The following is a 25958-nucleotide window of genomic DNA, read 5'->3' on the forward strand; positions in this document are numbered from 1 at the left end:
TGCGCTGGCCGCAGCGCCCATTGGAGGGTGAACCAAAGGCAAAGGAAGACCTTTCTCTCTGTCTCTCTCACTGTCCACTCTGCATGTCAAATATAAAAAAAATTTCAAAAAAATTAAAAAAAAATAGCCTTTTAAAAAAATTCTTTTTACCTTTTCTGGTTTTAATTGAACCTTTTATTTGATTCTGTTTTTTTTTTTTTCCTTTCTTAGCATTTTGGATACTTCTTCCCTTTTTTACATGGTTGCTTTAGAGTTTGTAATATACATTTACAACATCTCCAAATAGACTGTCAAATCATGTTGCACCATTTCACAGGTAGTGTGAGTACTTATGACAACAGAGTATTCCTAAGTCTTCTCTACTGCCCCTGTATCACTGCTGGCGTTCTTTTCCCTTTTACATAAGCTGCGGTTATCTAATGCGTTGTTGCTCTTACTGTGAACAAACTGTTACTTGTTAGGTCAGCTAACAAAAGGAAAAATAAGTTTTTGTTTTACCTGCATTTACTCTTTCTCTGATGTTCTTCCTTTATGCAAATCCATGTTTCTGTCTTGTAAGACAGTCCAAGAAACAACAAGTTTCCTCAATTTGTGTCTGAAAAAGTCTATTTCTCCTTCATTTTGGAAGAATAACTTTGCCAAATATAGAATTTTAGCTTGGTAGAGTTTTTCTTCTTGACACTTTAAATATGTCAGTCTACCCTCTTTTTGTTTGCATGATTTTTAAGAAGTTGGGTATAATTCTTATCTTTGATCCCCTGTATAAATACACATATTAAAAGATGTGTTTCCCTTCAGGCTTTTATTAAAAAAAATTTTTTTTTTTGACAGGCAGAGTGGACAGTGGGAGAAGAGATAGAGAGAAAGGTCTTCCTTTGCCGTTGGTTCACCCTCCAATGGCCTCTGTGGCCAGCGCGCCGCGCTGATAGGAAGTCAGGAGCCAGGTGCTTCTCCTGGTCTCCCATGGGGTGCAGGGCCCAAGCACGTGGGCCATCCTCCACTGCACTCCCTGGCAACAGCAGAGAGCTTTCCTGGAAGAGGGGCAACCGGGACAGAATCCGGTGCCCCGACTGGGACTAGAACCCGGTGTGCCGGCGCCGCAGGTGGAGGATTAGCCTATTGAGCCATGGTGCCGGCCCTCTATTAAAATTTTATCTTTGATTTTTCTGCAGTTTACATGAGTATGTGAAAAGAATAGATCTTTTTCTTTTTTCTTTTCTTTTCTTTTCTTTTCTTTTCTTTTCTTTTCTTTTCTTTTCTTTTCTTTTCTTTTCTTTTCTTTCCTCCCTCCCTCCCTCCCCCCTCCCCCTTCCTCCCTCCCTTCCTCCCTTCTTTATTTTCCTCCCTCCCTCCCTCCCCCTCCCTCCCTTCTTTATTTTTTCCTTTTTTACATTTGTCCTGTATGGTGTCCTCTGAGCTTCTTGTATCTTTTTTTTTTTTTTTTTTTGACAGGCAGAGTGGACAGTGAGAGAGAAACAGAGAGAAAGGTCTTCCTTTGCCGTTGGTTCAACCTCCAATGGCTGCCGTGGCCGGCGCACTGCACCGATCTGAAGGCAGGAGCCAGGTGCTTCTCCTGGTCTCCCATGGGGTGCAGGGCCCAAGCACTTGGGCCATCCTCCACTGCACTCCCTGGCCACAGCAGAGAGCTGGCCTGGAAGAGGGGCAACCAGGACAGAATCTGGCGCCCCGACCGGGACTAGAACACGGTGTGCCGGCGCCACAAGGCGGAGGATTAGCCTAGTGAGCCACGGCGCCGGCTTGTATCTCTGGTTTTTGTGTGTGACATTAATTTGGGGGAATTCTCAGTTGTTACTGCTTTAAATATAGTTGCTCTCTAGCTTAGAATGGTTTGACTTCAAAAGTTTTTGAGTTTGTGATAGTCCAAAAGTAAAACTCATTCAGAAGAAACCATACTTTGAATTTTGATCTTTACTGTCATGCTGGGCAGTGACACTGAACCACAGCTGCCAGTGATCCATGTTGTCACCTGGGTAAACAGCTGGTGCTCCACAGTATGCAGGCATTTTAACTATAGTATTTCTAACTTAAAATGGTTTTATAAGGATGTAATCCAACTGTAGGTAGGAAACATCTGTATTTTGTCTCTCCTTTCTCTGTTTTTCTCCTGATGTTCCATTCCTCTTACTGTACATCTTTTTAGCTGTTCTGCAGTTCTTGGGTAGTCTGTCACTTTAGTCTTTTTTCTCTTTGATTTTCAGTTTAGGATGTGTCTGTGGATATATTCTCAAGCTCAGAGATTTATCCTACTAATGAACCCATCAGAGATTTATTTATTTGTTACAATGATTTTGCTCTTTCACATTTTTTCTTTCTTAGAATTTCTGTATCTCTGATTATGTTTACTGCTCTGCTCTTATATATTCTCTTTTCTTTCCCACTGGCACCCTCAGCATATTCATTGTAGCTGTTTTCTACTGCTGGTCTGCTGATTGCAGCGTTCCTGTCCTGTGTGACTCTGACTCTGGTGCTTGCTGTGTTTCTTCAGACTCTGTTTTCTTCCCTTTTCGTACACCATCTGATCTTTTGTTGGAAGCCAGGCACGATGTATTTGGGAAAGGGAACCTGTGGTAACCAGACGCTCTGTGATGTGGTTGGGTTGAGGGTGCTGAGGAAGCATTCTGTGAACCTGTGATGACCCTGGGCTCCTGGAGTGTGACCTTGCCAGCCAGTGGCTTCTCAGTCAGCCTCACCACCCCAGCAGGTGGGGCACGCTGGCTTGTGGGTAGTTGAGTTGTGTATTTCCCTTCCAGTAGATAGTTAAGCTCTGGTGAAACAATTTCTGTTGGTGGCCCAGCTCTTGGCCATTTACCCTAGTCCCTGCTGAAGCCCCAGGGGGATTTTCTGTCATCTTCACTGTGAGAACCTGGTAGAAGTTCTAGAGACAAAACTCAAAAAAGCGTGGGTGTGTCCTCCAAGACGGATTCTTCCTTGGAGTTTGTAACTTTCAGATTTGTCCATACTGAGCCTCCAGTAGTTAAACCAACTATAGTTCAGGTTTTTGATGCTTTCTTACAAAACACTAAACCTACTGTTAATGTGCAGTCCATCAGTTGCACTCCTTAATTTTAACTCAGTGGAGTTGAAAACTTGTGTGTGTTTAAAACCAGCACATGGATGGTTACAGCATCATTATTCATAATTGTGAAAACTTAAGAATCAACCTGACGTACTTCATTAGATGAGTGAATAAACAAACTGGTGCATTCAGACAATGGAATATTCTTGAGCACTAAAAAGAGATGAACTCTGAAGCCATGAAAAAACATGGAGGAACTGTATATTCCTATTACTAAGTGAAAGTAATGAATCTGCTAAGGCTACTGACTATCTGATTCCAACTAGAGGACATTTTGGAAAAGGCAAAACTGTACTGTACAGTAAAAAGATAATAGTTTCTGGGGGTGGAGTGAGGAGGATGGTGGTAAGGGGGATGAATAGGCAGAGAACAGAGGTTTTATTTATTTATTTTTTAGATTATTTATTTGAAAATTAGAGTTTACAGAGAGAGGAGAGGGAGAGAGATTGTCCACCCACGGGTTCATTCCCCAGATGGGCTCAATGGCCAGAGGTGCGCCTGTCTGAAGCTGGAAGTGGGTGCAAGGGCCCATAGACTTAGGCCATCTTTTGCTGCTTCCCCTAGGCACATTTTCAGGGAGCTGGATCAGAAGTGGAGCAACTGGGACTTGAACTGGCGCCCATACGCCAGTTGTCAGAATGTCAAGAATTGTCAGAATGTCAAGAATTGCAGAAATTCAGAATTGAAAGCAGCAGCTTTAACCGTTATGCCACAATGCTAAGCCCCATGAACAGAGGATTTTTAAGGCAGAATTTACATGATGCTGAAATAGTGGATGCATGTCATTATACATTTGTCTAAACCCTCAGAATGTGTGCAATACCAAGAGCGAACCCTGTTGTAAACCATGGACTTTGGCTGAAATGATATATCAGTGTAAAGATTGTAATAAAGGTACTGCTCTTCGTGGGATATTGATAATTGGGCAGCCTAGGCATGTGTGGGGACAGAAGTCTATGGAAAAATCTCTGTTACTTCCTTTTAACTTTTCTCTTATCCTACAGGTAGTATAATAGAAAGTTTTCAATTAAAAAACAGACTAAACACTAGAAAGAAAAAGTTTTAGATTAGAAAGCTTGAAAGTGCTATGTTTATATAACTTTAAATTTTGATGCCATCATTGAAGCATAAGTGTATTTTTGTGCAAATTGGTTGAAAAAGCTCTTCCTGATCACGCTCTAACCGGAGCAGATTGGAGGAATACAAGGAAACTTGATGTAGTAGAAGCTAAATCCCTTCTTCTACAACCCTTCCTTTATCTTCAGCTTCCTCTGAGTGTTAACTTCAAAAAAATATTTTTGAATTAATGGTTTTGGAAAGGACAGCAGGACTGTACTGTTTATTGATAATGAACTATTTTTTTAAAGATTTATTTTATTTATTTGAAAGAGTTACAGAGGTAGATACAGAGAGAGAAAGAGACAGAGATCTTCCATCTGCTGGTTCACTCCTCAGATAGCCGCAACAGCTGGAGCTGGGTCGATCCAAGGCCAGGAGCCAGGAGCTTCTTCCAGGTCTCCCACGTGGGTGCAGGGGCCCAAGGACTTGGGCCATCTTCTACTGCGTTCCCAGGTCATAGCAGAGAGCTGGATTGGAAGAGGAGCAGCCGGGACTGGAACCGGCACCTATATAGGATGCCAGCGCTTCTGGCCAGGGCTTTAACCTGCTGCGCCACAGCGCCAGCCCCAATAATGAACTATTTTATAAAAATAATTTTTTAAATTATGCTTAATGCATTTTCTGAGGAGATGTTGCCTATTTCAGTTTAATACTGTCTGGTTAATATTTTACTCATTTTGAACGTGTTAGGTAGAGCAATCTTCATCTTGATTGTCATTTTTTCCCTCTGCTTCAGTGCTGAAGAATAAACATTTTCTAAATGACTTCACCTCCTTTCTCTCTCTCTCTCACTGTCTAACTCTGCCTGTCCAAAAAAATAAATAATTTAAATGACTTCACCTGGTGCTAAATTTTTATTTTTTTTTACTCTTAAGATTTATTTATTTAAAAGGTAGAATTACAGAGAGAGAGAGAGAGAGAGAGATTGGTTCATTCCCAAAGGACTGCAGTAGCCAGAGCTGGACCAGGCCGAAACCAGGAGCTTCTTCTGGGTCTCTCACATGGGTGCAAGGGCCCAAGCACTTGGGTCGTCTTCTGCTGCTTTCTCAGGCACATTAGCAAGGAGCTGGATCAGAAGAGGAGCACCTGGGACACAAACCAACACCTATAAAGGGTGCCAGCGCCAGTGGCAGCTTTTCCCACTACACCATAGTACTGGCCTCTGTGCTAATTTTAATGTAGCAAATACATCTAGGTACATCTCAAGACATAAATGATTCAGATTTCTATATCTTAACATAGCATATTTTAATAATGGTATATTCTGATGATAAATATGGTTTCCACATTCTGAAAATCAGTATTACAACTGATAATAAAAATGGAGAACTTAATGGCAATGATTCATAAGTAAACTCCATGCATAAATGAGAAATTTCATAAAAGTATTTGTAAACTATGTTTTGTATCTGTAAGGTTTTTTTTACTTAGATAAAGGTAAGTAGTTCAGAGGAAAGAAATCCCAAATGACAACAAATACAAGAAAAAGTCTAATTTAACAAAATGAGATTTTTATTTATACCTATCATACTGGCAAAGATTAAAAAGTAATAACATTTATATAAGAATATTACAAAGCTATTTAAGGGTGCCCTATAGTTGTAGCATTTGACTCAGTTCATATCCACAAGATGTGGTTGAATGAGTAAATCAAACAAAAATAAAAGAATATTGATGAAGTCTTACTTTGTAAAACATAAAAATTCCTTATGAGTATGTCCATATATATTATAGGATTATATGATCTTGCACAAAAATACGGAATGAAAGATGCTGTTTTCCTGCAAAAGTATGTTAGGAGTTTGTATAGGTGCAAGGGAAAGTAGTATGACAAGTAAAAAAAATTATATTCTGTATATGTATTTATATAATAAGGGCTTTTTCAAAAGATTAAATAATATAAGGTTTATTTTTTATAAAGATTTATTTATTTTATTTGAAAGAGTGACAGAGGGAGAAGGAGAGAGAGATAACTTCCATCTGCTTGTTTGCTCCTCAAATGACTGCTGAGACTGGGCCAGGCTAAAGCCAGGAGCCTGAAATTCTGTCCTGGTCTCCCCTCTGGGTGACAGAAGTACAACTACTTGGGCTTCTCCACTTCCCTCCCAAGGTCCATTAGCAGGGAGATAGATCAAAGCGGAGCAGGCACATAGTGGAGTTTGTGAGCTGGAAAGTAGCTGGTATCTAAGGAACAGAGGCACCCCACATATATTTCCACACATCCCTTCTAGTGTGGCTTAGTGGGTATAAGGGAGGAATAAGGTCCGATAGAGAGTAAGTTCAGATCATTTATTTTGTGTGCTCAGTGAGTTTGAATGTTACTTTCGGTGCAGTGAAGAACTCCAAGCTCCCACATAGACAATTTGATTTGCATTTCAAAATCTCTCTGGCAGTTACTTGGCAAGTATTCTACAGGATGTTTCAAGTGAAGCAGGAAATCCATTACGTTCAGTATATTAATAATTCAGTTGATATATTACGTAATTTAGTTTGGGTGATAGTAGTATAGATAGTAGATTTTTTTTTATTTTTAAAGATTTATTTAGTTGTTTGAAAGAGTAACAGAGAGAAGGAGAGATAAAGAGGGGTCTTTTATCTGCTGGTTACTCCCCTGATGGCCACAACAGCCAGAACTAGGCCAGGCTGAAGACAGGAGCCAGGAGCTTTGTTCCATGTCTCCCACATTGGTAACAGGGGTCCAAGCACTTGAGCCATCCTCTGCTGCTTTCCAAGGGCCCCCAACAGAGAGCTGGATCAGAAGTGGAGCAGCCAGGACATGAACCGGCACCCATATGGGATGCTGGCTTCGCAGGCAGTGGTCTTACCTATTACGAATAACACTGCCCCTGAAAAGAATTTGAGGATATTGGGGAATTTGCTAATCCTAGACTGAATTTCAGTGTGTGCGGTAGAGAGTTTGGGAGGGAGAAGGATGTACTTAGTTGTTTAGAGCTTAAAGTCTGTGATGCTGGATTACTTGAGGTACAATTTAGCATTTTTAATGGTGAATTTAAGATGGATAATAAGAGACCTGTATTTCTTCTCTGGTTCTTCACCTTTTGTAGTAGAAGGGAGGCCCATGTGGATGAGGTTCGGAATCTTTTCCATCTTTGCAGTCTGACTGAGATTTGCACTTCTAATAAAAGTATACTGGTTTTTCTTTTTGATTGCCTAGGTCACTTTTACGAAGAGAAAGTTTGGACTGATGAAGAAAGCCTATGAACTTAGTGTGCTCTGTGACTGTGAAATAGCGCTCATCATTTTCAACAGCTCCAACAAGCTGTTCCAGTACGCCAGCACCGATATGGACAAGGTGCTCCTCAAGTACACGGAGTACAACGAGCCTCATGAGAGCAGAACCAACTCGGACATTGTCGAGGTAACACGACGTCAGTAATGTGTGAACTGGGCTAATGACGCAGTCCTCCATTTTAGAACATTAACTGTCAGATTGCTTTCTTTGTAATTAAAGATCTAGTTTATTACTTGAAAGGCAGAGTGATAGGGAGAGGCAGAGAGAGAGAAAGATCTTCCATCTGTTGGTTCACTGTCCAAATGCCTGTGAACATTGAGGCTGGGCCCAGCTGAAGCAGGAGCCAGGAACTCCATCGAGGTCTTCTGAGTGGGTGCAGGGCCCAAGTACTTGGGCCATCTTCTGCTGCTTTCTCAGGCACGTTAGTAGGGAGCTGGATTGGAAGTGGGAAGCTGGTGTTGCAGACAGTGCCTTAACCCACTGTGCCATAATGCTGGCCCTGTTAGTTTGCTTTTTACTACAGAATATAAATTGGTTTATATATGTATCTCTTTTCTCAGTCATTTCATAGAAGAGTCTAATACTGCTCTATGATGACCCACTTGTCTATTATAAATATATCCTATTTATTCAAACAGTAAACTATTTTACCATGTACACTATGGTAGTCTCACTAACATAGTCTCACATTTCCTCTATGCTTACTTGTTCTGTGTAAATTTTAAAATCAACATTGTAAGACACTGTATCACTTTTGGACTGTATGAAGTTATAGTGTCACTATTAAGACAGTCATTTCATAATGTCAGTGACAGTTCAGAACTTTGAACACAGGGAAAGGGGAGAAAATCACATACATACTGCTGTTGTAGTAACGTGCTTTAATTTGTGGAGAGGGAGAAATCCTCATTTTCTTAAATCGCTACCCATTTAGTTCTGCCAGCCTTATTAAGTTAAAAATATTTTTATGGAGTGATTCATTGAGAAGTCATGTTTTAAAAGGAAAAGCTTCAAAAAGGAAAATCAATGCAATTTATCCCCTTTTTCTGCTTCAAAATCATATATTTCTAATGGCATTATATTTCTAATGGCATTTTAAATTAACTTCATAGTTGCCTTTGTCTTATTTATATTTGGAGGTTTTTGTTTCATTTTTATTCCAAGGGGTTTTCTTTCCTTCCTTGAAGCATACGTACTTTGGCTTCGTTTTGTAATATTAGAAAAATATTCATTGGGTTAGGTGTTTCCTTGGTGAAGCCCTGTGAAGACGATGCAGGACTAACGAACTTATAAAGAGTGGATGAATCCAACTCTAGAATTCATTTCTGCTAATTGAAATTAAGATAGAAGAAGATGCTCTACTAATTTTATTATAAAGATATTTATTAGCATCTGTGGGTTGTTAGAGTTCTGAAAATGTGTTTAACATTTCCCCATATTCTTTACCTTAGCTACTCTTTTTTGGACAATGATTGTTTTAATTTGTTACTGGGAAAAATTGTGCAATTTATATTTTAAAAGAAAACCTGTTACTTTTTAGCCATTAATAAATTGTTTCAAATGAGAAGTGAAAGGACAGCATAATTATAGCTAAAACTCTGCAGCTTGAATTACCCACCGTTTTATTAAAGGAGTCACAGCCATGAACCTAGCCTGAAATGGGTGTGAGCTTTTGATTTTGTTTTTGTGGAACACTTTGACTAACCTACATAATTTTTTTTTTCTGGACAGGCAGAGTGGATAGTGAGAGAGAGAGAAACAGAGAGAAAGGTCTTCCTTTTGCCGTTGGCTCACCCTCCAATGGCCGCCGCAGCCGGCGCACCGTGCTGATCCAATGGCAGGAGCCAGGTGCTTCTCCTGGTCTCCCATGGGGTGCAGGGCCCAAGCACCTGGGCCATCCTCCACTGCACTCCCTGGCCACAGCAGAGAGCTGGCCTGGAAGAGGGGCAACCGGGACTAGAACCCGGTGTGCCGGCGCCGCTAGGCGGAGGATTAGCCTAGTGAGCCGCGGCGCCGGCCATAACCTACATAATTCTATCTTTAACCAAACCCCTTTGTTGACTCTGCTTATGTCAGTTGTAAATTATTTTACCATATGAGAGACCTTCACAAAGTTAATGGAAAATGCACATTCTCTTTAATTTTTTTCTTCGTTTATTTGAGAAGCAGAAAGAAACAGACGGCCGTGTCTCGCTGACTCCGTCCCCAGATCTCCCGGCTGGGAGCTGGGACACTGTCCAGGCTTCCCCGTGGTTCACAGGAAACCACCTGTTTTGAAGCATCACTCTTTTTTTTTTTTAACTTTTATTTAGTAGATATAAATTTCCAAAGTACAGTTTATGGATTACAATGGCATTTTTCTCCCCAAAACTTCCCACCCACCCACCCACAACCCTCCCATCTCCCGCTCCCTCTCCCATTCCATTCCGTTAAGGACAGAGATCCTACATGGGGAGTAAGTGTACAGTGACTCCTGTTGTTGACTTAACAAATTGACACTCTTGTTTAAGGCGTCAGCAATCTCCCCAGGCTCTAGTCATGAGTTGCCAAGGCCATGGAAGCCCCCTGAGCGCTGAAGCATCACTCTTGCCTCCCAGGTTGCACATAAGCAGGAAGCTGGAAAAGCGAGTGGAGCCTGCCCTCAGACCCAGGCATTCTGATGTGGAATGTGGCCATCTGAACTGTTAGGTCCAACACCTGTCCTCATGTTATCAGAGATGGAGAGACAGAGATCTTCATCTGTTGGTGCACTCTCCAGATGGCTGCAACAGCCAGTCTGAAGCCGCAGGAGCCTCCATGTGGATGGCAGGGCCATTCTACTGCTTTTCCCAGGCAGGGAAATGGAGCAGCCAAGAAAGGAACTAGCAGCCATATCCACATGGGATGCTGGCATCAGATGGCGGCATTGCCCACTGTACCACAACACCACTCTCCCCCTTGCCTCCCACATTATCTTTTAATTCTATTTTCCCATGGACTTTTTGAAGTACCCATGCATTAGCATTTATGGTATATCTTATCACTTATTGGTAACAGGAACCATTCAGTGCTCTTTCCCTGTTATGTATTATTAATGCATTTTGTATTATAGTTTTGTAAATGGAGGATAATTTGAACAGGGTTTTTAGGAGACTTCATAACTGGATTTCCTTGAAATGGAGGGTGTGTGTGCTGTGTTTAAATGGCTTCTGTATGTTCTATCAAAAGCTACACTTTCAAAGGAGTTGGACAAAAATTAGACTTGACTTTGATAATGTCAACAATTAGATATTGTAGCTAGTTTAATTGTAGAAGGCGATCCTTCTCCTTAACCCTAATGACTCTGCTCTTTCATTACAGCAGTTGTTACTCTGGGCCCCTGGAAGTTGAGGGTACTTCGCACAGCATAAAGTTTTTACCTTAGAGAATGTGAAGAATGTAGTCTGATTTAATCCTCACAGAATTTTCAAACTACCTCAGTCTTCATCTCTATTGCAGTCGTCAGTTACAGTGTAAGAGAGTAAATCTCAGAACATTTTATAGTAGTCTCCTTTATCATGGTCTGCTTTGATATGAAGGAAAACTTGTAGTTGATTACCAAATGAGATTTTGCTGTTTTCTTTTTATTTGTATTTTTAGACATATGCTAATATGAATCATACCAGTAATATTTCAAATGAAGTTCAGAATTACATAATTACAGTGGATAGAAGATATATTGGATTATAAAGGATTAATTTGTGGTGATAGTGTAAGTTAAATGAGTTTATTCATGTTTCTTATGTATTGAAGGCTTACTTAGTTATCCTTTGTTATAGACGGTGGTTATTAAACTTGTGAGGTAGGTTTTCTTTCACATATGAAGATGATACAGTTTTATCCCTACTAGTAGTGCATACATATACCTGAATTCTTTGTTGGTTGTGGTAATGACTTATGCTGATACATGCACAAGAATTATTGTGGACCAGACTAAGTTTGTAGGAAAATCATAATGACAAATACTGAAGTAGAGATTCCTATGGGCCATTTTCTAAGTGCTTTACAAGTATTTAATTTAAATTTATTTTAAGGATACCATTACAAGCAATTTATCCTTTTTCATATTGTTTCCTTTTAATCAGTTAGAAACTTTTTGATGCCCATTTATTAATTTGACACAGATATTTGAGAAATTTCTGTATGTCTTGGGCTCTGCAAGATGTTATTAGCAAATTTCATATTCAATTCACAAGAATATTTTTCTAGTTTTGTAAATTGTTGATATATGCCTTTTTTAAAGATTTATTTATTTGAAAGGCAGAGTTAGAGAGACTCAGAGGCAGAGAGAACGAGAGAGGTTTTCCATCCTCCCCAGATGGCTGCAATGGCCGGAGCTGAGCCGATCCGAACCCAGGAGACAGGAGCTTCTTCTGGGTCTCCCACGAGGGTGCAGGGGCCCAAGTACTTGGGCCACCTTCTGCTGTTTTCCTAGGCTAGAGCAGAGAGCTGGATCAGAAGTGGAGCAGCTGGGTCTCCAACTGGCGCCCATAAGGGATGCCAGCACTGTAGGTGGTGGCTTTACTCACTATGCCCAGTGCTGGCCCCTGTTAAGATATACTTTTATCAACTGAGGTTTACATCTCTCTCTCTCTCTCCATATCTCCATATATATAAATATAAATACACACACACACACACACACACACACATACCCCACCCCAAGCAAACTGATGAACAGACTCTGGACTTCTTCAGCCATCTCACATGACTGACTGCATTAGGAGTTAACAGAGGCTAAACAGCTATCTGTGATCTAAGAATTTTATTTACTTTTATTTTATTTGAGAGAGCCAGCATGTACTCCTTTCCCCTGTTAAATCTCCAAATGCTCAGAATAGCCAGGGCTTGTCCTGGCCGAAGCTGGGAGTTGAGAACTTCAGTCCAGTTCTCCCAAGTGGGTAGCAGGGACCCAACTATTTCAGCAGTTGCCTACTGCTTCCCAGGGTTCCTATTAGCAGGAAGCTGGGACATGGAACAGCCATGACTTGAGACCCAGGCACTTTAATATGGGATGCAGGTATCCCAAGTGGCATCTTAACCTCTGTGCCAAATGCCCATCCCTGAAGTGGAGTTTCCTGTAGTTGTATTTCTGTTCTGTTGTGTCTTACACGCAAGCCCCCTTTTGGGATATACTTGAAAAAAGGATGGGTGCGCTGGGCTGCTCACCACTGCTGTGTTGTTTGTGGCATAGTGGCGCACATATGTTATGTGTAGAGTTAGATCTAATATATTTTCTGGGAGTACTGTATAATTTAACATATTATATCTTGTTGGTGTTTGAATCTTCGTAGCTATAAATAGAGGTAGACGTGGCACTTGTACTTTCCTACATTTTAACTCTGTGTAGCCACAGCTGTAGGAAACCCACCTACAGAGTATTGTTCTGTGTATTTAATTTCGTTATCTACTGTTTGAAACCAGTATCTTAAAATTTCCATTTAAAATTTTAATCAATTTTCAACATTTTAATTAGTTGATAAAATTTTAAAAAATATTTCTATATAGCTTTTTTGAATTTACATATTTTAGATTGCATTTAGGTATTTAAATTAATAAATATACCTCCTACACTAGGATAAGCTGTATAAAAGGCTTCATAACTGAGTTGAAGATTAGTAGTACTTCTGTGTTTAAAAATGGTATCTGAAAATGTTTACATATTACTATGAGTTTTACTACTTTATTTCCTGTATTTAATTAGATGATATTCCACAAAGAATATAACGAAAGACATAATGTTGTATCTTTTCATATTATTGATTGATACAAAAACAGGCAGCAGACTTCTTTTATAAGAATATTAGATATGTCCCAGAAACTAGGGATGGAAATCACCAGTGTAAGCAGTCATCATTATTCAGACACATGCATGTCTATATAAATTGGATTTATACTAAATAAAAGTTAGGCAGCAAAGTAAAATCATGAGGTAAGGATTTTAGCAGCTAGTGCATATGAAGCGCCTGAGATACTTTGTATCCCTGATTTTTCCTTCTTATTATTGCTGATATTCCTGTGAGTAATATTTTAAAATAGTTGTGACTTGGTGGCATTGGAGAACATCCAATCAATGGCTAATATGGTGATTCACACCACTGTACTGTTGATTAAGGATGTAAAGACATGGGGAAGGACATTCATCTGTCCTGTTAATACCTTGTGAACTGTTCCCAAATGCAACAATTGTTTTTTCACCACAGGAATACTACAGTGCCTTTCAAACAAAAATTCTTTTTTTGTTTGTTTGTTTTGTTTTGTTTTTACAGGCAGAGGTAGATAGTGAGAGAGAGAGACAGAGAGAAAGGTCTTCCTTCCAATGGTTCACCCCCAAAATGGCCACTAAGGCTGGCGCGCTGTGCTGATCCAAAGCCAGGAGCCAGGTGCTTCCTCCTGGTCTCCCATGTGGGTGCAGGGCCCAAGCACTTGGGCCATCCTCCACTGCACTCCCGGCCACAGCAGAGAGCAGGACTGGAAGAGGAGCAGCTGGGACAGAATCTGGCACCCCAACTGGGACTAGAACCTGGGGTGCCAGCGCCGCAGGCAGAGGATTAGCCAAGTGAGCCACGTCGCCGGCCTCAAACAAAAATTCTACTTGCCTTATCTTATTTGGTAAGCTTTCTCATAAACTAAAAATTGGGACTCATGTTAAATGATTTGCCCAGAGTCATGTAGTCATTTTGAGTGGTAGAAGTGAGGTTAGAACCTGTGTCTCTGATACACTCTTTCTTTGCTCACCAGTTTACTGAGTCCACTGGAGCTCTGTAACATTTCAGCATAAACAGATAAGTTTTTACACATACACTAATAAGGAGTAACATAGCAACCGTAAGAAAGTTCCTCAATAGGAACAGAAAATTAGTGTGGATAATTGTGGTAAGATTAATAGATAATATTTTTAAGCACTAAATGCAGTCTTGACTCTTCATCACTTTATTTGTATTATTGAATCCGTGTTTTTTTCCCATTTCAGTTTAGAAGTTGAGGCACATTGATAAATGAAGCAAGATGATAATTTGGGTTCTGAAGGAAGAGAAAAATCTGCCTCTTAGTTGTTCTCCTGGCTGACTTTCCAATTGCAAAGGAACCGGAAATAATATATGAAAGAAAGGAAGACAGGAAGTCAATAAGGTGCCTCTGTTGGAAAATAAAAACAGATGTAGTAAAAGGAATTGTAACAGGAACACATTATTTACAACAGCGGTTCTCAAAGTGTGGTACGATGCCCAGCAACATCAGTATTCCCTGGGAACATTGTAGAACTACAGCAGCTTTGAAGCAGCCCCTTCAGACCTTCTGGATTAGAAACTGAGAGGAGGACTGAGCAGTCTTCAATTAAGTGTCCTGAGTGCAGTTGTCAAGTAAAAGTTCCAAGTCAATATACAATCTCTTGACAGTGTTTATCTAGCTTTTAAAATATTTTTAATCCCCAAGAATATCCTCTGAAGTAACTTAAAACAGCAAATTACAAATTTGTAATAATTTAAGCTTTCTAAATGCAGTTCAAAATAGAATGCTGGTATTGGTGTGAGTTGCATGCAACTAGGGAAAACGTTTCTGACGCATTAAGCTTCGGGTCAGATCTACATGGTTATAAGAGCTTCTTTGGAAGGTCCATCTTTGAAGGAGATGGTGGCATGAGTAGGACGTGGAATCTGGTTCCTCAGGTGAGCAAACAGGAAAGCTAAGTGACTTGGCCATCTAGTGCTAGAATGATTGTCCTTAGGTTTTCTGGCAGCATCCTGTCTTCACAGAGGCTTTTGGAGCCAGTTGATTTCTCCCCATGGTACAGATGAGAAATGAATCAGACAGGGAGCGTTTTAGAGGCTTGCCTGATGTTTTACAGGGCTGCGGTGGAGCCGCAGGGGCAGGGAAACAAATAATGAGGCATCTGAGGAGGAGACAGAGCTTCCCTCCACCTCCAGCCCCTGCCTGCGCTTTAATTCCTGACACAGCCTGAAGCAGCAGGGTGGTGATTCTCAGGGTGAGGCATGCAGTCCTCGTGCCCCTCCTCCCCACGTCACTGCACCGTCACCTCACTGTCACCTCACACAGCAGTCCCGAACGCCTCTGATTTTAGCTTCACTATTCTTATTTTGCTTTGCATTTGAATATTTTTATTTATCATGCAATTATCAGTTTTCATTTATGTGGTTTTTATAAGGAACTATACATCTCTAAGTGTGGTTTTTCTGATCTTGGTGTCATATTTTTCTCCAGTAGAGATTTACATCATGGATATATAAATGAGAGTTCTTGGGGAAAAGGGTGATACATATCACTTCTGGAATACCTTTCTTGGGATTATTGACAAATACCTGCATGTCCTTTGTATTCCACATGTATCAGGAATTGAATATTTTGATACTTAGCATCATATGAAATATTCTTTTATCTCTATAAGATTTTTGATACATTGGTCAATTTTTTGACCAGTGAGATAAGGGGAGATAAAGGCACCTCCAGAGGTGATCTCGTCTCCAGGGTTCTCTAAAGGATGTGGTTGGAGAGGGAAAAGGGGTAGCAGAAGGTGTTCTAGATCCAGGGGGTAGTTTGTGTGATAATTGGGTAAAAGATGGTTTGTGAAGTTGAGACCAGCAGGTACAGCTGTAGTCTAAGTGTGAAGAATGGAAATGAGATCTGAGAAGTAAACCATATCTTCATGGATGTGTAATGCCCTTCACTTTACCCTAACGGTTTGGATAACCACTGAAAGGGCTTAGCAGAATAGCTGCCTGCGTTTCACCTGTTTCCCAAGCAATAAATGATATTAGAGATGCATGGTGATTTTTGAAAGGGATTGGAAGAGAAAAGGGTAAAAATATTGAATGCTTAGTTTTACATTTTAAGATTTTTTGCATTTTTTAATGTTATTTATCATATTCTGTACCATGTGTTCGGAATATAGTGGTAACTGGCCGTATTGCTGCCTTATTCCTAATAAGATTTGTTGGCCATTCAATTATGTGACTACAGAAATCCCTTTGCTGGGTACACTTCAGTATGAATTCTTTGCCACCACATAGTAATCATTCAACATATAAATATTATATTGCTGTTATAGCAAAAAAGTCATTTAAAGCCAGAGATGCTAGGTACTTACCATGTCTATCAGTTCTGTGTATGCCTGCAAAGAGATTTATACGTACAAATGACGTTTCGATTCTCTCACATGCTTACAATGAATTCATGTAGTGTTGTGAAACTTGGCATGTCAAACCTAACTTAAAATTAAGGAGACAGTTATCTTGTTTTTATATTTATTTTGAAGTTTTTTTGGTAGCTCATTCTGAGAGACTATTTAAGGATCTAGATTCTGCAGAAAGAAAGATATCTTTGCATAAAAAGCTCTACTTTTTACTTTATGATGATGCAAATAGTGCTATACCTGTAAAAACATTTCAGATGGCAGTATGGACTTAAATGTAAACATGCCTTACAACTTTCCAGGTTTTTGTTTGATTGGTTGACTCACCCTTCTCATACGTACCTTGATAATCGTGTATCATAAGGGTATTCTGTGAAGAATGTTACCATATGTTTAGGTATTTGATATGTGATTGTTTATTTAAAGAGTGTTTCTTGTAGTATTCATTTTAATTTTTTAGTAGTAAAACAAGAAGATAAGCCTTTCATGTTTTTAAAATGATTTCTAATACTTGGTAAATAGACTACATACTTAATTAAGCCTTCTGAAATAAAACTTAATTGCACATATTGTAATTTACCTCTTGAAATTCAGTGGAAAGCAGCTTTGTGTTTTTAGAAATTTTATTTTCACATAGCTGTCATTATTTTGTAGTAATTTCTGGGTTTGAGTTATTTCTGTAATCTGCTTTTAAAATCTTAAAAACGTTTATGTTCTGAAAAAATAAAAACTTGGAAATAACAGCTTGTATTTATACAGGAATTTTAAAAAATCAGCTTATTTTTTATGCCACCAGTGTTTGTATAGGATCATGGCCTTAGTGTATACTTAAAATATTTTATTGCTGTTTTCCTCATATCTGTCATTGAATTAAGTTTTAAAAAATTACTCTGTTGCTTTAAGATTTAAAAAAGCTTATCAGTTGCATTCTATAAGCTGGTAGAAAAATAACATTTTAAGTGTGTGTATAAGGCCATTAGCCACATATGGCTAGTATTTTTTGAAAGGTAGTTGATACTGACTCTGAAATCCTATATGATATTTCACTTCGTAATTTAAATCAAATACCTGTAATTAGTATTCTAATATATTTGGCTATAATGATCATTTATTTATTGAATGCCTACCTTACCAGGTCATTAAGCACTGGGTTGTTGTTTTTTTGAGATACATAGGCACACAGATAGACTGACAAAGAACTCCTGTCCACGGGCTCACTCCTCGTATGCCCACAGCAGTAGGAGCTGGGCCACACTGAAGCCTCTCAAGTGTGTGGCAGGGACCCCACCACCAGAGGCATCACCTGCTGCCTCCCGGGACACACGCTCGCAGGAGCCAGCATCAGGAGCAGAGCTGCGACTCAAACCTAGGCACGCCTGCAGAGAATAAGCATCCTCACTGCTAGGCCACATGCACAGCCACGCTCTGTTTAAAGCATTCAGTAGGGCAGAGAGAGCATTGTTAAAGAGCCAGGTTTGTAGGTTGTAATTGTTAGTTAAGATAGTGTATATAAAAGCATTTTGAAAACTACTGTGTGAGGTTGTTTCTGGTTGCAAGTAACATAGGAGACTTGACCAAAACTAGTCTTTAAAATAGGGGTGTTTTTATTTTCACCTGACAGAAAAGCCAGCGGTGTGATAGAGCCAGATTCTGAAAGTGTCTGAGGGCTTTTCCTCCCCTGTGTATCTGCTGCATGCTCGTGCTGGCTTTTTCATGTTAAGTGGCCGTGGCAGCCGTAGGCCCTGCATTTGCAGAGTACAGTGTGAAACAGTGCTAACTGAACTTTCTGTGATGTACAACTGTTCTGTGTCTGCACTGTCCAACATATAACTGTTGAGCCCTTGGAATGTAGGTAGTGCAGCTGAGAAAGAGTTTGTAATCTTACTTGGTGTTAAGTAGCCGTATGTGGCTAATGGCTGCTGTCCTGTTAAGCACTGCTCTGAATATCAGACCATGTGTCCCAGAATTCCCAGGAAATGTTCCAGAATTCATTTTACTGGTTTAGATCACATGCATCCTCACATCCCACCCCCAAAATACTAATCACAGTGGGAGAGGACAGAATGTACTGATTGGCCTTTGCAAGACAGGTGTTTCACTTCTGGGACTTACTGTAAAGTCATAGGAATCCAGACAGGGAATCGCATCAGGAGAGATGTGTACCTCAGCAGAGCAGAGGGGTTCAGAAATAGACTCATACACTTATGATTATTTGACTTTTTACAAAAATGCTTTTTACAAAAATCAATGAGGAAAAAATCTTTTCAGTAACTGGTGCTGGAAAACTTGAATATCCATATAGAAAAAAATAAATTAAGTATTTTCATCATGTACAACATTTTTCTGGAGAGGTAAGGAAGGAAGAGACAAACTTGGTGTTGGTGGAGTAAGCGCCTTGAATACCGGGCTGTGGACGTGACGTTTGCCCTGTAGGCACTGGGCCTCTGCAGGTGTTGAAAGTTTAGAGACTTAAATCATTTTCACATGAATACTCTCTGGCAGCTGATAGCATTTTAAGAGAAGTTTATAGCTTTTAAATATTTTGTAATTATAATAGGTTTTTAGTAATACTGAGATTTATATGAAGAAGAAGGAGTGCTGTTAGATTTGGTTTGAATGGGAAAGGGAGTTTGAAGTGATAGTCCAGGCTGTGTTCTCAATGATAGCTTGGCATACCATACTTCAGTGGTGTGTAGAAAATTTAAAAGTGCATCATTTATAAAAAAAAATCTAGAATTGATGCCATGTTAATATTATAATTGTGCAAAATGATCTTCAGTATTGCAGCAATTTAAATAAAAATATTTTTACATAAAATTATTGTTACTGACCATGCAGAAATGGCTACAAGTTCAAATTATCATTTAAAAAGGTCTTTGTATTATAAAAAGGTTAGGAATTATTTTTAAAATTTATTTATTTGAAAGGCAGAGTTAGAGAGAGAGGGGGAGATCTTCCATCTGCTTGTTCACTCCCCAAATGTCTTCAACAGCCAGGGCTGGGCCAGGCCAAAGCCAGGAGCCAGGAGCTTCCTCCTGGTCTCCCATGTGGGTGCAGGGGCCCAAGCACCTGGACCATCCTTCACTGTTTTTCCATTGGAAGTGGAGTCACTGGGACTTGAACCAGCGTGCGTATGGGATGCTGACACTGCAGGTGGCAGCTTTTCCCGCTGCTCCACAGCACCAGTCGCAAGGTTAGGGAATCTTTACCTGGTTCTCTACTTCAGCCAACTAATAAGAAAGCTGAATCCAAAGCCAGTAAAAGGCTTTTCTCAGGTCATGTCAGTACATCATGACAACATAAGACTTAGTAATGTTCTCTGGGAGATCGTCTTTCTAGAAAGACTTTAGACCCCCAGAGGCAAAAGAATGCTAGTGTTTCTCATAGTACTCAGTAAAGATCCAGCTCAGTTTAATAATGACCTGTAGAATGGAACTGAAGGAGTGTTGTTGCTTACTTCATTTTTAACGCTTCTATAATATTCTTAATTGAAACTCCATGAAATAGTACAAAGGCTGATAGGGCCAAAAATATAAAGTGTATTTAAATGGAATGCAAGCGCAAGAATGAAGGCGATGTTATTCTGTTCGCTCTGTAAGACCAGCAGTGATGGCTTTTGTTTCCTTGTCTCCTCTTCTGTATCTCTCTCTTTATTTTTTAAAGGATTTATTTATTTATTTGAAAGATGGAGCTGCAGAGGCAGAGAGAAAGGTCTTCCATCCGCTGGTTCACTCTCCAGATGGCTACAACGGCCAGAGCTGAGACAGTCAGGAGCCAGGAGCTTCTTCTGGGTCCCCCACGCAGGTGCAGGGGCCCAAGGACTTGGGCCATCTTCTGCTGCTTTCCCAGGCCATAGCAGAGAGCTGGATTGAAAGAGGAGCAGCTGGGACTAGAACCAGCACCCATAAAGGATGCCAGCACTGCAGGTGGTAGGTTTACCTGCTGCGCCACAGCGCTGGCCCCCACATCTACTCTTTTTTTTTTTTTTTTTAAAGATTTATTTTATTTATTTGAAAAACAGAGATCCAGAGAGAAGTAGAGACAGAGAGGATTTCCATCCACTGGTTCACTCCTCAATGGCTGCCATGACTGGAGCTGCGCCAATCTGAAGCCAGGAGCCAGGAGCTTCTTCCGGGTCTCCCATGTGGATGCAGCGGCCCAAGGACTTGGGCCATTTTCTACTGCTATCCCAGGCCATAGCAGAGATCTGGATTGGAAGAGGAGCAGCTGGGACTAGAACCATCACCCATAATGGGATGCCGGTGCCACAGGCCAGGGCTTTAATCTGTTGCGCCACAGTGCCAGCCCTCACATATACTCTTTTTTTTTTTGACAGGCTGAGTGGACAGAGAGAGAGAGACAGAGAGAAAGGTCTTCCTTTTGCCATTGGTTCACCCTCCAATGGCTGCTGCGCCCGGCGCGCTGCGGCCGGTGCACCGCGCTGATCCAATGGCAGGAGCCAGGTACTTCTTCTGGTCTCCCATGGGGTGCAGGGCCCAAGCACTTGAGCCATCCTCCACTGCACTCCCGGGCCACAGCAGAGAGCTGGCCTGGAAGAGGGGCAACCGGGACAGAATCCGGCACCCCGACCGGGACTAGAACCCGGTGTGCCGGTGCTACAAGGCGGAGGATTAGCCTATTGAGCCGCGGCACCGGCTACATCTACTCTTAATATGTATTCCTTCAAACATTTAGAGAAGCAAACATAAAAAAGGAACCAAAAATGCAAGCTTTTGCTATTTTGTGGTTTCTGCATACCTAAAAATCTCATCAACAGCAAAACCCACACAACTTCGTGCTTTGAGTGTTAATAGAAACAGTAATTGGGGAGATAGGTGGAGTTGCTCAGTAACACAACTAAGAGTAGCAGCCAATCTGAAGACATTTTCCTTTCCTTTTGCTACTAACGGTTTTAAGATTGTAACATTTTTTTTTTTTAAAGATTTATTTATTTATTTGAACGAGTTACACAGAGAAGGAGAGGCAGAGAGAGAGAGGGAGTCTTCCATCTGCTTGTTCACTCCCCAAATAGCCACAACAGCCAGAGCTGAGCCGATCCGAAGCCAGGAGTCAGGAGCTTCTTCCAGGTCTCCCACGCAGATGCAGGGGCCCAAGGACTTGGACCATCTTCTACTGCTTTCCCAGGCCACAGGCGAGAGCTGGATCAGAAGTGGAGCAGCTGGGACTTGAACTGGTTCCCGTATGGGATGCCAGCACTGCAGGTGGCGGCTTCAGCCACTGTGCCACAGCGCCGGCCTGGTAATGTTATTCTTTCCTTGTTCCCTTACCTAGGAAAAATGACCAGGAAACCAAAGTGACTTTAATATACTGACATCATTTCCTGCTCTTATTTGCAGGTGAGGTAATTTGCATTCAAAATACACTGTAGTAGAGCAGACTGTTTAATTACACAAGAGCTCTTCCCCCACTTTGGTTTTCCAGATAGCATTTGGTACACATTTGACCTAGTGGTTAAGATGAAATGTGAGATACCCCTGTCCCACATTGGAGGGCCTGCGTTTGAGTTCTGGCTCTGCGCCCCATTTCCCAGCTTTCTGCTGATGTGCACCCTGGGGTGCAGCAGGTGATCCCTCAAGTGGTTGCGTCCCTGCTGGTCCTTTGCCTGGCCCACACTAGCTTTGGTCTTCATGTGGGGAGTGAACCAGCAGATGGAGTCTTCTGTCTCTTTATGCCTCTAAAACAAAATAAATAAAAGCACTCATCAGTTTCTGTTCATTTGACTAAATGGCTGCTGTGTAAAAGAAAATTATACCAAGAAAGGAAGTTTTAGAGTTTTCAGGTTTCTTTTGAATACAAGGAAAGTTGTTTCCATAGGTTCTGTTGCATTTTATATTACAAAGTTCTGTTTACTGACAATATTAATACACCCAGATACAGTACTTAGAGTTACACATTCCAGAGCAAGGGAGTTATCACTTCTAGGTTTATTTTATTTATTTATTTGAGAAGCAGAGAGATAGATACAGAGTGGTAATCAGAGCTCTCATGTGCTTGTTCACTACCCAGATGCCTGCAATGGCTGCGACTGGGCCAGGCCAGAGCCAGGAACTTGGAACTCAGTCAGGCTTCCTACATAGGTGTCAGGGACCCAACTGCTTACGCCATTACCTACTACCTTTCAGGATGTTCATTTACAAAAAGCTGGAATCAGACTTGGAGCTGGGATTCAAACCTAGGCACTCAGGGAACGGGGACACCCCAGCCAGGTGTCTTAGCTGCTGAGCCAAACACCCGTCCCATTTCTAAGTTTGTGAGTTTAATCACCACCACCACCACCACCCCAATCAAACTGAAACCTTAGGAATAGGAATATCCACTGCCGCCTTCTGTTTCCAAATGATTACAGTGAGAGTTATTTAGTGCTGAGCAGAGGGGTGAAAAGGGAGAGAATAAGAGAGAGAGAGAGAGCGAAAGAGAACCCATCTCTGAGAGGTCACAGGACAACCACCAGTGTTGATTAGAACTGCAGGCCAAACGTATAATAACATAAGAAATCCAAAAACGCTAGTGCCCTAGATACCTACAAGAAATAGATTTATGTGCTGTTTGAAGAAAAACACCTTTTTTCTTAATCTTTACCATAAAAATCTTTTTTTGAGAGGGATGAGATGGGAGTTTGGCATAAGAGTTAAATTGCCGTTTGTGTTACCTGCTTCCTGTAGCAGAATGCCTGGGTTGGAATTCTGGCTCTAGTGTTGATTCCAGCTTTCTGATAATGTGCATCCTGGGAGCAGCAGGTGATGACTCAAGGACTTGAGTCCCTGCCACCCACACAGGAAACTTGGGTTGAATTCCTGACTCCTGATTGTTGGCAGATATTTGGGGAATGAACCAGTATGTGGGAGTCAGCCAGTCTCTCTCTCTCTCTGTCTCTTAACCTCTCAAGGAAATAAAATACAATCAAGTATAGAAGAAAGCAAGGCACAATATGCAAATGCAGCAAGAAGTGGCAGAAACTGACCCCAAACAGCTCAGATACGATTATTATGTAGAGTATAGATCTATTTCACTTATGTTTTAAGAAGGAAAACACAAGCTTGAAAATATCTGCAAAAACAGGAAATTACAAAGGAATTGACAAAACAGACTTTTAGGTATGAAAAAACACATAGCTCAAGTTAACTAAAAACTTAGTAGACATAATAGAAGTAGGTTTTCCATAGCTGTAGAGATTTTGTGAACTGAAAGATGGAAGACATTATTCAGGGTTCAGTACAAAGAGAAAAAGATGGAAAATACCAACAGAACTTCAGAAAGAAGAAAGACTGAGTTAAGACGTTTTAGCCTCCATTGTGATTGGCATTCCAGGAGAGTGGAGTACTTCTTTGTGGGTGGGTTACTCGAGCCATCATCTGTCTGCCAGGGTATGCATTAGCAGCTGTCATTCCAGTCCAGCACACGGATAGGGGATGCCTGTTATCCCATCCAGTGTATTTAACCACTAGGCCAAATATCTACCCCAAATCCATTTTTAAAGAACTTGACAACTGGTTCTGAAATTCAAACGGAAAAGAATGCCCTCCGAAGAGTAACAAGGTGATAGGGCCTTGTGTAGCACAGCAGGTTAAGCTGCAGCTTGCAGTGCCGGCGTCCCATATCAGAATGCTGGTTTTAGTCTTGTTGCTCCCTTTTTCATTCAGCTTCCTGTTAAAGTGCCCGGGGAGGCCATGGAACATGGCCTAAGTACCTGGACCCCTGCTATCCATGTGGGAGGCCAGGATGGAGTTCCTGGCTCCTGGCTTAGGCCTGGCCCAGCCCTGGCTGTTGTAGCTATTTGGAAGTGAATCAGTAGATAGAAGATCTCTGTCTCTCCTGTAAAGGAATACAAATGGTAAATTCGATGTTAAAATTCCAAACTCTTTTTCCCTCCTTCTCATACAAAGGCAGGAGTTAAACAACCATGCCAGACAATTGGAAAGACTCTTCTCCGTGCATAAAATTAGCCAAAGGCTTAATATTAATTTTGTGTAGAATAATTGATCTGTTAATAGGAAAAAGACAACTCAGTAAATGACAAAATACTTGAACAGGTACAATTCATATGAAATGTGCTTAATTTCATTTATAATCAGTGAAATGCTGATTAAATACTTTGCATAGGAATCTACATTGATACGACTGCTTAAAAAAATGAGTTTGGCATTTTGCTGTAACTGAAGAACCACATTAAAAATATTTATTTATTTGAAAGGGTGAGTTAAAGGAGGGGAGAGGGAAAGGGATAGATCTCTCTTTGATCTGCTAGTTCGCTTCCTGAATGGCTGCAGTGGCTGGTGCTGGGCCAGGCTGAAACCAAGAACTTAGAACTTCATCCAAGTCTCCCATTCGGGTGGCAGGGACTCAAGTTCTTTGGGCCATCTTCTGGTTTCCTAGGCAGGGAACTGGATCGGAAGTAGAGCAGACAGGAGTCAAACTGGCACTCATGTGGGGTGCTGGTGTCTCATAAAGAGGCTTAAGGCGAGCCGAGCCGCAGTGCTGGCCCCTGGGGCTGTGTTATGGGCAGACCACTCAGGCTGCCTCAGAGCACCACGTGCAGGTTTGCACCAGACTGCGCAGTGCTCACAGTGCTGTTGTCATGACGCTCTGAAGCAGCTCAGGGTCTAATGGCAGTAAAGTGGATCAGTGCTTTTCAAACAAATGTATCAAATTCATTACAGCAAATAAGCTATAACTGTGTAACCCTGTGGATAGATAATTCTCATACATAATGAGATAAGGCATAATAATATATTGTGTATGGTTCCATTTACATGACATTCAAAAATAGGCAAGCTAGGGTATGTGTCTACTTGGTAAACTACTAAAAAATTGTGTTTCAAAATGAGAAATTATTAAAATAAAGGAAAAAACTTTTTCATTTTTAAAATATTCTGATAGTCTAGCTCCACTTGGAACTTACGGCATACTATTCCTTTATTTTATGAATATTCACTTATGTCTTAATGCTAGATGTACTAATTATCCATTCAGCTAGTATTTACAAAGCTCACCTGCTGCACAGAAAGAAGATTTAAGGTGGGTGGTTAAATAGTGGATTGATTTAATTGACTAGCTTCTCTTACATTTAAAAACTATACTTTTTTTTTTTTTTTTTTTTTGACAGAGTTAGAGAGAGACAGAAAGAAAGGTCTTCCTTTTCCGTTGGTTCACCCCCCAAATGGCTGCTACGGCTGGCTCACTGCGCTGATCCAAAGCCAGGAGCCAGGTGCTTCTCCTGGTCTCCCATGTGGGTGCAGGGCCCAAGCACTTGGGCCATCCTCCACTGCCTTCCCAGGCCACAGCAGAGAGCTGGCCTGGAAGAG

The 25958-nt window shown here is 40.9% G+C and overlaps 1 protein-coding gene across 18 annotated transcripts in view; it reads left to right on the plus strand.

Annotated features, from left to right (window-relative positions):
* MEF2A (myocyte enhancer factor 2A) overlaps positions 1-25958 on the plus strand; it is a 152246-nt gene that overhangs the window by 75273 nt on the left and 51015 nt on the right. For all 18 annotated transcript variants that reach the window (XM_089311163.1, XM_089311162.1, XM_051822954.3 and 15 more), the window contains one exon: positions 7392-7595. In XM_089311163.1, coding sequence (XP_089167289.1) covers positions 7422-7595 — 174 coding nt within the window. In that variant the 5' untranslated portion in view covers positions 7392-7421. The remainder of the gene's footprint in view (positions 1-7391; positions 7596-25958) is intronic.

This window comes from Oryctolagus cuniculus, chromosome 12 (genome assembly GCF_051225735.1).
Source record: "Oryctolagus cuniculus isolate XC-2025 breed Fujian yellow rabbit chromosome 12, ASM5122573v1, whole genome shotgun sequence".
Lineage (NCBI taxonomy): Eukaryota > Metazoa > Chordata > Mammalia > Lagomorpha > Leporidae > Oryctolagus > Oryctolagus cuniculus.